Raw genomic sequence first — 12785 nt, forward strand, 5'->3', positions numbered from 1 at the left:
CAAGTGTAAATCGTGTAATATGTTTGTTTACGCAGTTTGTGGTGAAGTAGATCCTAAAGAGGAAGGGTATGGTAAGAATGTATTGTGCATCATCTGTAAAAAGAATATGGATCAGAAAATACAGCGTGATGAAGCCAAGAAATGTTTAGAAAAGCGAGCAAAGAAAAAGTTAGCAGTTTCTAATGCAAAGCACCCAAACGTCGATGAAGGTTTCGCTGTGAGAATTAAAGTACCCGAAGAAGACAGAGCAAAAACTGATGCACGTTCAATTTTAGCTGTGGTTCTTAGTAAAACAGAGGATGGCTTTTATAAACTTGATACTAAAACAGGTATTTTAAAACAATTGTATGCAAAATCTGAATTCAGTGTTTGCAAAGAGAGATTTTTAACGAAAGAAGATGGATGTCCCTGCTGTAGAAATATCTTTACGTCAAACAGCAATAAAACAATCCCTTGGTACTGGGCAGGGTTTCAGAAAATGTGACTGCAAATCTAAATGTACCACAAATAGGCGTGCTTGTCGCAAAAACCAATTGCTACGTAATTCAAAGTGTCACCAATCTTTAGATTGCACTAATAAGTAAGTACAATTTTATCATATGTTTTGCAAATTCATTTCCCTAATTGTAGTAATATTTTAAACCGTTTGATTTTTGTATTAAAGTTTTTTTAATTGATTGATGATTGATTCAATCAACTAATTTGTTGATTGTATTAACTTGATTCTTTAGATATTGAAAATTAAATAAATAACATTATGTTAATTTAAGCGTACAGAAACGTTGCTGTTGTTCCAGCAAAAATCTTATTTTCACTTTACCGACTGCCTAGTAGGTAATTTGCAGATTACCTAGATAATCTGAACATTACCTAGGTAATTTGAGAAATGGAATAATTTTCGCAGCTTTAACGGATCACCCTAGTTAATCTGCAGATTAGCTAGGTAATGCGCACATTAACGGATTTCGAGCTTTAGCGGTAACATATAGATGTTTGTATAACTTAAAAAAAATTCATGATAGTGGTCCACAGGAATCAAAATTATATGTTTAGTGGTCCGAGAGATCAGAAAGATTGGCATCTGCTGATTTAGAGCACTATCACCAACAACAGTGACATGGTTTACGGGAAGCTACAATAGGAAGCCAGGACAAGGAAGAATAAAAATTATACAATCAGTTCTCATTAAAGAAAACTGGGCAAAGGGCATACAACAACATTAAAAATTTCAATGTTTTAAAATCCATGAGAAAATATGAGACAATATACATTCTTGTTTTAATAGAAATATATAGAATGATGGAGTCTGCGTTTAAAAACTGATATTTTGTACAGGGATATCTCCAATTCTCAAACTGTTAGAGAAAAACCATGTAGTAGGAATACCATGTTGTGCAAGGGATACCTATACTTTATTTGAGAATACAGGAAGAAATTCCTATTTTAAACAGCTTTCCATGAGTTCATTTATATGATTTTACACACTATTTTTGTGGAACCAATTACTCTTGTAAGTAAAGGGATTACTGTAGAGGGAGTTCTCTGTCATTGAATACATTATCTATGAAAGATTTAAATTTCCATATTTCAAGCACTTTACAAAATAACAGGAACCAAACTTTCATAAGAGAAATTCATTTTTATCTTTCTAACAAATTGTAATAATCTCTAAATTTATTATTAAGAACAAGTATAATTGTGATAATTCCAGAACATTGATGTACAGGCATACCTCGAGTTACGTCGTTCCCGATTATACGTCGTTTGTCAAAAAAGTATATGGAAAAACAAAAATCAAGTTTAAGTCATTTTATTCGACTTTACGTCTGTCCGCCACAAATATTGAAGTCGTAATATCACTAGAAAAATGTTTAAAGCACATAAAATCATATTATAATATATACTAGTATGTTCTGTATTTACAGTACATGCATTTGTAAATTTAGATTACTTTTTTCTGTACTATATTAAAAACTAAAATTTATTTGTTTGTAAGCTTAAAATAGATTTTTATTAACCATATATTATTAAAAATGCATTAATAAATAAAATACAGAACCGGGAATAGTAATTTATGGTTTAGCCTAGTGACAAGTAGATTTGGAGACAAGTAAATTCGACTTACGTCGTTCTCCTGGAACCAATTACCGACGTAAGGCGAGGTATACCTGTATATGGTTTTGATACATGACATTGAAAATGTTCTTTGAATTTATTTTTAAATTTAAACTCATTTAAAAAATTCAAATACAACTAAAACTAAATGATTAAACATAATCCAAGAAAAATGACAGGTTATGAATAACACCATAACAACAGAAAATACATTTCATAAAAAAAAATTAAGCATATATAAAGAAGTAACATTATTTAAAATTTCCCATTGTGCATTGAATAGCATAGCTACATCTCTGACCAGGACAAAATCTTTCTCACTTTGTTTCTAGCCATTTAAACACTGAGCACAAATGTTTTCGGCCTCCTTAATTAATTAATAGGCCTTCTTCAGGTACACTGTGGTCTGTTAGAATGTCTGTTGGTAGATATTCAAACGGTGTCACTGTTTACATAGTTTTCGTCTTACCAGTGACATCATTGTTGTTGATAAGGTTTAGACCAGGGGTGTCCGGCACGCGGGCCGCATGTGGCCCAATAAACGTGTAAACAAAACCGACAAATGTTTTAATTTTTTATTATTTATTTATTTCAACGGCATAAACTCAAAAAAAAAAGTTTCACAAAGCCGTAAACCTTTATTCGTATTTTATTTTTGAGTGGAAAGAAAATATTTTCAAATACTGTACTTGGAGATGTATGAATGTGGAAGGATTACTAAATAAAGCTGGAGTTGTGACTCAAAGGATTATAGACCCAAATTTGGGAAAAGGAGGGAAAGATGAGAAAGAACCAAAGATGTAGTAGTGAGAAAGGTTAAATGGATTTTCTGTTCAGCAAATATGGACCCGTAATTTTTCAACCTTTTATACTTCTTTATCTTTTGTCCTTTCTCTTTTTCCCACACTTCGGTCTACAATCCTTTGATTCACAACTCCAGCTTTATTTAGTATTTCTTCCAACGTTGCAAGATTTGGCTACATTGGGCCAAATGTGGCTACTTTTTTTGTTTGACGTAAAAAATATCATTTGGCGCTTTGACTGCTTTTTCGGCTACAAATTATTTATAATTATATTAATTGAATAAAAACGCACTTTAAAATGGCGTTTCGTCACTTTTTATTAATTAGCGACCCAAATAAAACAAATATTTGTGTTTTTCAAATAAATTTTCGTTTGTCTCTTTTATAATAAATGAATTTATCTATTTCTAAGTAAAAATTGAAAGTGTCTGTAGAAGTAATTTTTTAAAATATCCTTTTTCTTGATAAAGTTTTAATACTTATTATTATAATCTAGACATGCTAATTTTTAAATATACTTGTATATTGGGCCACAAGTATATATTATATATACTTGTGGCCCAAGACTCCTTGACTTCTTCCAATGCGCCCAGAGAAACAAAAAGGTTGGACACCCCTGGTTTAGACAATACCGAGGGCATTAAATTTTCTTTTGATAACAAATTTAAGGTGTGCTGACAGTAACTAATGGTATAGTTGCTAAAATTGACGGAAATAAAGTTGGAAAATTGGAAAATTCACATGCTAAGTAAAGAAGATGCACTAGAGATTGTGACAGGCTTGCTGAGTACTGGATTGGTCTACCTAGATAGGGGGTTACCGGGGAGTGACATCATAGTTGATACCGAAGTATAGACAACATCGACGTCATTAATTAACCTTTGATACAATAAGAAAAGGCATGTGAACGACAATAGATGGGAAAAGTGCTAAGGTTGGAAAGCAGAAATTGGAAAAAAACACGCGAAAAGTAAAAAGAAAATAACGCGCTACGGGTTGCAACAGGTTTGGTGAGGGTGGGTTGGTCTATTTAGTTTAAGGGGTTATCGAAGAATGATTTCCATGCAGAGGAGAGCAAGTCTGCATCTCTGCTGTTGATACAACTCTCTTTGATGGATTGCGCAAATATTTCAATGGTTTCAACTGTTCTAAGTTTGCTATTGTCATGCATAGGAATAGTAATCTTTGCCTCTTCCCATTTGGTCGTTATATTTGGTTCACTTGCAAATTGGGCTAGGGTGGAAGTGAACTTTTTGTTGTATGCATTGTATTTGTGTTCAGCTATCCTCCTTTTAAGTGATCTATTGGTTGAGCCAATGTATGTTAGTTTTTTACTCAGGTTGGATCTGGTGTCCTCTAGTGGGACCATGTAAACTCCTGGTCTCCTGGCTTCACTGCATTTGTCCTTGGGATTATCCAGAAGTTTATACATCGTAGGGTTGCATTTGTATGCGAGAGTAGCTTTGACCTTTTTGGTTATGATTTTAAAAGCCTGGCTCATCCTAGGGTCAAAATCGACTACAATGTGCTTACCTTGCTGCTTTATAGGTTTGGAATTGACCACTTCAGTTGTTAAGCCACTGTGTATTTTTTGCACAAGCCTATCAATTAATTTACCATTGTAACCATGGCTGCGGCAAGGCGCTTGATGCACTGGATTTCTTGTAGTGTGTCCTTAAATAATGCATTTTACCCAATGTTAGAGCATTGGGTAAAAGCTCTACGGATTAGCGCTCTGAAAGCAGATATTTTATAAGTAATCGGGTCATTCGAGGTTGCAGGGATGAAGAAAGATCGAAGATTAGGCTATGGAATACGTTTGTGGTTATGCACCCATGATTCAGGAATATATTGAGGTCAAGGAAGTGGGCCATCCTATCATCCTGTTGGTCTAGCTTTAATTTAAGTCCAAACAGGTTGTTGTTCATGATATCACTCTTCAGACAAAATGCTAACAACTTTTAGAGTCAGTTACTTATTTGATAAAGCTCCTTTCAAGATCATTACACCTCACTGTAAGATCTAAACTTAAAAAATACTTTAAAATTAAATGTAAAAACATAGAACTACCACCAGTCAAGTAACAAAAATGTTAAATAAATTCATAAACATTTTAATTAATGGTGAGATGATTCAAACCTAACCTAAGTTCTATTTATAAATTTCAATGATTTTAAGATGCTTGGCATGAGGGGTCATGAACCATTTTAATAATGGATGATGCATCATATCATAACAATACATCATCTTGTTGGAGCATGAAAGCTACAAATAAACAAAAGAAACAATATCAATATTATATAAGAACTTTTCTTATATAATATTAATATTGTTTTAATCTATTCTGTAAGAACTAGAACAGGAGTGGTCAACCTATAATCCAGTACTATGGAATTTAGAATTCTGAATTATGGCTACTAAAAGTAAATGACATTATATGCTGGACATAAAGTTTTGATATTTCATTAATACAATCCAATCTCAAGCTAAAAGTAACTGACATTTATTCTATTAACTATGTATAAAATAAAAAATAATATTGCAGGAAAGAGTTACAGTTAGAAAAATTATAATTTGTGATTGTTACTTTTTGTTTTCAAGTACACACACTTTTCCATACTACAAACCAATTTTAAATAATGCATCTTTCAGTGTTTTGATATGGAGAGTTTATCTATATCCTTTACAACAGCTGTTAGATAAAGAATTGAAACATGTTCTCTCTGAAATTAAATATGCTGGTTACACTTTCAAAGTTCAGGCATTTAAGTCTGTTTTGAAATCTCTTTTCCCAATTTCTAATATGAAAATGAGGAGGGATATGGGGAACACATACATAACTATCCCTTATCTGGGACTGGTTTCATTAGGCCTTACTCCTATCTTCAAAAAACATGGGTACAAGATCCACTACTACACAAAACCAATGAACTAGCAATAAAAAAGAACTACTCACTTTAAAAAGAAAATGTTTTCATTCATTTTTAAAAGATATCTTTAGACTGGTATTCTAAAAATTCAAATTGTACGTTTTGGGAACGTATCATAAACTCGTACGTAGTCGTCGACGATTGGAGGATAGTTGATAGATGCCAATTGGGGGAATGTTCGTACGTAGAAACATGCATGGAATGTGCTTCTGTTGAATTGGTATAATTCCTTCAAATTGAACAAGTACCTTATTTGTTCAATTTGAAGGAATATGTGCATTTTTGTGAACATGCAAGTATCCTAACAAATGATATTTGTTAAGATGATATTATCCCTCCACAAAAATTATGAATATTAACTGATAGCGGCCCACTATTTGCACTGCATACTACAGTTACGACTAAAAACATCATTCCCAAAATGGAATCTCTCCTGGAAGGGATGGACAAAGCTCACAGGATCTATACAGGTGGAAGGCATTCTTCTCTTCCACAATCAATCCCAAGCCACAATACGTTAGAAATTTGGAAAAATCTACAATATTCAAAAGAGTGGATGTGTAGTAGCAGCGAGAGCTGACAAATCGTTCTGATGAAAAGATCTATCTACTAGGTAGGCATTTGGGATTACATACAACAAACACAGTGTTCTAGGGCTTGCAGGACTGTAGTTTCTTCTTAAACTATAGTCCCGCGCTACATATATCTAACACGCCCTTAGCAAACATCCCTCGCATTTGTAATGCCACCAGATTCTTTTCGCGCCTTCACCAAAACTCAGAAACCAGGCAAACAATTAAGACCGACCATAGATAACACATCATCACTAATGAGTATCTATCAGCTATCCCCCAATACATATATACTCTTTTAACAATAGTTCTCAACGCACGATCTGCAGACCGACCTAGCCATCTTTTTAAAATACAATTTTATGCTATTTAGCCACATTTTTATAAATCACATCTCTCGGGTCACCGTATAGATTACGTGCCAAAATACTTCATCTAACATTACCCAAAGCGTACGGAAAGCCGAGTCATCCGCGGTTCATCCGCCACAGGGTTTGTCGTCCACAATTCGAGAACTACCGTCTATATTATACTCTTCTCATTATAACTATACTATACTCTTCTCGCATTAAACTTACTTTATCTATAAAATAATCTTTCATACAATAGAAATAGTTATAGATTATGAATTGCTTAAATAAAGATTACAAATGTTTTTAAGATAAAAATTTTAAAGTGTATTTATCACGAAATATTTGTACTGTACAATATAGGGGTGACAAATCCCTTATTAAAGTGTTCAAATCATACCCAATATATACATATCAAATATTTAATATTTACATGCAAAACAATACCAAATAATTATGTAAAATTACTTGAAACAAAACTTTAAATGGTAGTTAAAAACTAATACTTACGTAAAATTAAGAGCATTCGCAATTCATGATTAACACGTGAAGTATCCCGTTGTCGAACGAGGATTTGTGTCCAGACATCCAGGAATCACCAAAAACAGAACAGACAAATATCAAAGTTCTCTCCTCCTCAGAGGAGTCATTCTGCGTTTGCGCAATCGCTGCCTAATTTCTCATCGGTGAAAAAATTGTTCACAATGTAAATGGGAACGTTACTTAAAATAGCTCTTTAGCTAATAATACCAAGTTTATTAAGAAGAATATTAACCTTGTTTTAAGTGGATCGACAACGTTTACACTTAATATTTTAAAGATAGATTTTAAATATCCGTTCTATCAATATCAAAAATAAATAATAATACTTTTTATTTATTTATATAAATTAAATAATTCTACTGTAAAGATACGTTTTATTTTATCAATTTTAACAAAAAACACGTTTCTTTAATATTCTTTTCCCTAATTTATATTATAAAATTGAATATTTCGAGATTTATTATTTTTTTTTTTTGCAATTGTCACTAGATGGCAGTGTTGCCTGATTGTTTTTAAGGCCCTAGGTTGGGCCATGTGGAATGAACGCTAGGGCCTAATAGAAACCATCGATAGTGGTAACGTAACCGTGGACTATAAATAACTGGAGGGGCAAAGGTTATACGAAGCTAATACGTGCGAGCGCAACACGATGGTCGCCATATTGTGCGGGGAAGAACCAACGTCTCGTGTATTTTTGTCAAAGCACTGCATTCTCGGTTAATTTTATTCAAACTGGATATAATTTAAAGAGTAGCCGACAATAGCAAATAAGTCGATAAAATTTTACTGTGTATTGTAAATATATTGTCATTAAATTACATGAAATAGATTGTGATATTACATCTACATTATCTATCAAAATTTACATTGTAAGAGTGTGCATACCACACCTGTGTAAGATAGTAAACTGCGTATCTACTTCGATTACATTTCTAACCAGCGCGTTACGGACTTCGTGTACAGTATTTGGTGGTTCTACATATTAACATTTAAATTTTATCCAAGGTTTTTTATAGAGACGAACCAAATAGGGACAAGGTGATACAGAAACAGCTAGATGTCTTCTTTTCTCAAAATCTTCAATACTGCTTAGTGGCATCTCGGCAAAAATGCCGGATCCAATCGGAAATTCTCTGCTTTTGCGTGTTATGTTATTTGTCGGAACATAAAGTACTGTAATATGAGAAATAAATTAAACGCATTCTATCCCGTAAGATGTTATGCTAATTTTTAGTTCTCGATGTTGTTTGAAGTCGAGAAGAATCCGGTATTTAAAAATATAATTATAAAATGTTTGAAAAAATTTTAAAAATTTGTTATTGTTAGATGTTTTTCATTGTCGAGAAACAATTTGTAGGTTTAAAAGTATTATATATTTTTCTCGCGAAGTGTTTTAATCTTCCAAATTACAAGTGATAAATTTACTTGTATTTATGGAATGACGTAGAACTTGGTTAGAAAGCCAATAACAGTAATCACCACAAAGAAAACATTAAGAGAACGAAACGTTTTATTAATTTTATCATACAGTAACTATTTCTAGTCATTAATAAATAAATACTTAAATAATATAATATACGCATTTAATATGAAAGCAATGAGAATATTTCAGATTTGAAGTGCATTTATGCAAAGCAATAAAATTTATAATCCGTAAATTCGACAGTTCATCTTAAAGTCTCGAGTCTCAAACTGTCGCATGAATAACACCGAAAAGGATTGGTATAATTTGGAGCGAAACAGATATCACATTCCCAAGATTCTGTTGAACGTTGTAATATTGTTCTCCGAGAATCTGTCGGTGACTGAAAAATAAGTTTATGTTATAAAAGTATTTTAATTTAAATTCGAAATATTAATAAATGACATCAATGTAGACTTTTACTTGTTTCGCAATTGTCGGTTTGTCTTGAGAATTTTCAGTTTTATTTTTGGAACATTTCGATAATAATTCATCATTAAAGACTGTGACAATCGGTCGGATGTATCTCTTAAAAGCGCTCCGAACTAAATATGTCAATATAATTAGGAGTTAAAAAAGTCATTTCGTAAATTAAAACGATGTCTTTTAAAGATTAAATTTTTAAATTAAATGCAAACATTTAAAACAATAGCGTAAAGTTTATTTTCAACCGATAAATCGCAATTTTATTGGAGGGTGTAAATTGGAAGTTTTTATGTTTTTCTTCGTTGGAAGATGAACTTTTTGTAATAATTTCAGATTACAATTTTGCATCTATGCGTTAATGTTTTCAAAATTTATTATTGGTAAAATAATAATATAATTCCATTCTTTTACCAGTAAAATTTTCATTATTACTTTACTTTTATTTTTTCGGCTGTTATGTATACATAACAAGGGAAAATATTGGAATCGTGTCAAACTTGACCCTCCGAGTTTATTTGCAAATCTCCACGTTTTGAGACCCTCACGAACCCAAAAAGGGCAGAAAAAGACGTATGTGTGTGGGGGCGTCTATTTCGCTTAATATGGGATGAATACGGGCTTGGTACTTAAGGGGAAATTGCAGCCGGGAAGCGGAAGTCGTTGCTAGATTTTTTTAAATATTTAATTATATTTAATAAAATATAATGTAATAGTTATTATAATTTATTAATAAAAATTCTTCATGTTTTATAATATAAGATTGATTAAATGAAATGATTTTTATTCAATTCATATATTTTTACTAATTCAAATATTCCGTACCTGGTATTTCTCGATGAATTATTTGGCAAGAAGTTTGTTCCGTTTGTATTTTAACTTTTAAATTAACATTTATATTTCTCTCTCTTTCTAAATTATTATGTATTGTATTTACATACTCCATGTAGTTTCTGTAGTCTTGTTCGTAGTCTTTTATTTGTATTAATAACGGCAGAAACACATTATACAGTGTTAATGCCAATCTCTCATATAATTTCTGAAAAATAACATAAATATCGATGTAATTTCATCACTTAACTTTATTACACTATTTACAGTTTCGTGTTATTCATAACTAAAAAGCACAGATGTTTCGGGCTTATATTTTAAATTATTTCAATTTCAGTTCACCTGTGTAACTATTAATCTTATCAATAAATTCAGTGATGACTTTTTTATTAAATTGAAAGAACAAAACAGCTTATTACAACTGCATTTTTGGACATAAATATAGAATTAAAAAATGGAAAGATGCACACAAGTGTATAAATCAAGCTAACACACAGCTCACTGTACTGTACATCCGTTGCAATTCAAACGACCCTTTTCAATGCAATATAGCAGCATTCCGGGCACTCATCAGAAGAGCTTTTTATATTGCGGTAATTATTATATCTCTACCTGCATTACTATAATCAATTAATAAACTTTAAATACCTTTAAAATGCAGTCTATTTTAAAGGTATTTGGAGTTTATTAATTGATTATTGCGGTGATTTACGTAATGCACAGAACGAAGGAACTGAACAGAATCAGACAATTGGCCACAACGCTATAATATGGAACTAGCACGATAGGTCTGATTATAAGGTTTGAAGATGGCGCAAACTGAGGACTCGGTGATAAAATGGGAAGAGGCAAGCATCTTTAAGTCTTTACACTCCCTAACAATAGCACAGAACGCCGAAAAACTTGAAATATACAAAAGCAGATTAAAAGTGCATTAATGGAAGCGATGCGGACAGTTTGGCAACGGAATGGAAATACGTTGTACAAAATAAGTTTGTCGGAAGACCATAATTACCTCATTTCTACTATATATTTTTGAGTTCATTTTGCTTTATATTCAAATATTTAAACGTTATTCTTTTATTGTATTCTATTTTGGAACGATATTTAAAAGTAAAGATGTTCTAAGAAAAAATGTAGCCTGAAGATGGCCAATTAGAATAGGTTGAAAACGTTTTCCAAATAAAAGCTGATCCCAGCAGCCAAAAAAGGTGTTTATAGATTTATTCTGCATTGTTCTGCTGAGGTTAATTTAGATTAAGATATCTTTGTAACGGAGATGAACAACTTGAAAATTATTTCACTTAAAAGCTTGTATTTGTAATTTTTTCCTCTTTCCGCCCTGTGGGCACTAAGAGGACCTCTTATAGCAAGCCCATTATGGGTTCGGACAGGCCCACAATGGGACAGTCGGGGGCCGACATATGAAAGTTCGTATAAATGAAACATTTCGTTGTTTCGTTCGTCACCAGAAATGTCACAAAAACATCTTTCATAGACATATTATCATTTAGAATAGAAAAAAATTAACATTTTTATAATTTCAAATGGCAGTTGTATGTATTGTAAGCAATATAAGTGAAATAATCTAAACCATCTGGAGTGGGAATTTTAACAAATTTTATAGCAAATTATAAATAAAAGTGAATTATTTTCTAACCTTAAGTCGAACAGGTCGAACTTGGTGCAAAATATACTTTATAACCTTGGAAAACATTTCTTTAAGAAAAGCGCATCCAATATTCACTTTTTCGAAGAGCATTGTTAACGCAACAATAGAACTCAATTGTTAAAATTGTATTGTGACGTTGTATGACGACGTCAAAAAATAAATATAATGTGGTGTAAATAGATCTACGCACATATTTTTAAGTGTAAAACAGTAGTTTAATATTCCCTAATATTAAAATAATATAAGTACCACATAAAGCAGAATTTTTGAAAATAAAATAAATCTCTGCAAAAGGACTTGTTAGCGCTTCATCTTTTAATGTACTTAATAGAATACATTGCGCTCGTTTGCTACGGGTTACTATTTAGTACTACTACTAAATACCCGCTACTATCTAGTAGCGGGTGTTTTAAATGCATTTTTTTAACCTATCGCACTTAATTTTATAATGTCCAGTTTAGTTTCTATGGTAATAGAGTGAACATTCTAACGTTTATCTCCACTGCATGATGTAGTATTATGTTTCGGACGCTATTTTTTTAATATTTCGACCGATAACTTTCTAAATCAGTAGGGTTATTATCTAATTAAACTTTTATTAATTAAACTAGAGAGAAAATATACTTGGCAAATCATGCGGAAATCATTTCATTGAGTTGACTAAATTTTTTAGTCTTAAGAATGAATCATCAGATTTTAAATTCTTTTAATATTAAATAATATATAGTATATACTGTTTATATCATTAATGATATAATGCTTTAAATTTTATTTTAATTTACAGTAGTAAGTAAAACAATAAATTTAAAGATTAACAAAAATAAAAATATAATTTATAAAAAGCAATTATTTATATTTTTTAAAAAATTTCACAGTATATACTGTATATATAAAGCAAATAAAAATCTTGTAGTTTAAGTATTTAGGATAAATGATAATGTTTTACAATTTTTACATTATATATACAGCTAATCTAGGTACTGATTTTTTATTTATACACTATTAAACAAACAGTTTTGAAAACTTGTAGAATCAGTGTAAATTTCTTCAACATAATTACAATTTGTTGGCAATTGTATCACGA

General features: G+C 31.4%; 2 protein-coding genes across 3 annotated transcripts in view; both read right to left on the reverse strand.

Annotated features, from left to right (window-relative positions):
- Window positions 1-7507, reverse strand: part of LOC111618806 (E3 ubiquitin-protein ligase RNF128-like) — an 80517-nt gene extending 73010 nt beyond the window's left edge. Inside the window, exon 1 of the mRNA XM_023360374.1 lies at window positions 7281-7507. The gene's annotated coding sequence lies outside the window, so the exon portion shown is untranslated. The remainder of the gene's footprint in view (window positions 1-7280) is intronic.
- Window positions 7508-8841: 1334 nt separating this feature from the next.
- LOC111618783 lies at window positions 8842-11806 on the reverse strand. 2 transcript variants are annotated; one of them, XR_002755644.1, is made up of 4 exons: window positions 11690-11806; window positions 10024-10237; window positions 9199-9303; window positions 8842-9118 (listed from the first exon to the last, which is right to left on the reverse strand). XR_002755644.1 is itself a non-coding variant. In XM_023360353.1 (4 exons), exons 1-4 carry the CDS (start codon window positions 11789-11791, stop codon window positions 8981-8983), a joined length of 576 nt encoding a protein of 191 aa, XP_023216121.1. In that variant the 5' UTR covers window positions 11792-11800; the 3' UTR covers window positions 8842-8980. The 2 variants fall into 2 exon arrangements, 1 of the variants encoding a protein (XP_023216121.1); XM_023360353.1 differs by having other exon boundaries at window positions 9199-9320; window positions 11690-11800.
- Between the last annotated feature and the right edge of the window lie 979 nt (window positions 11807-12785).

This window comes from Centruroides sculpturatus, unplaced genomic scaffold (genome assembly GCF_000671375.1).
Source record: "Centruroides sculpturatus isolate CEXI.00-Female unplaced genomic scaffold, Cexi_2.0 scaffold13, whole genome shotgun sequence".
NCBI lineage: Eukaryota > Metazoa > Arthropoda > Arachnida > Scorpiones > Buthidae > Centruroides > Centruroides sculpturatus.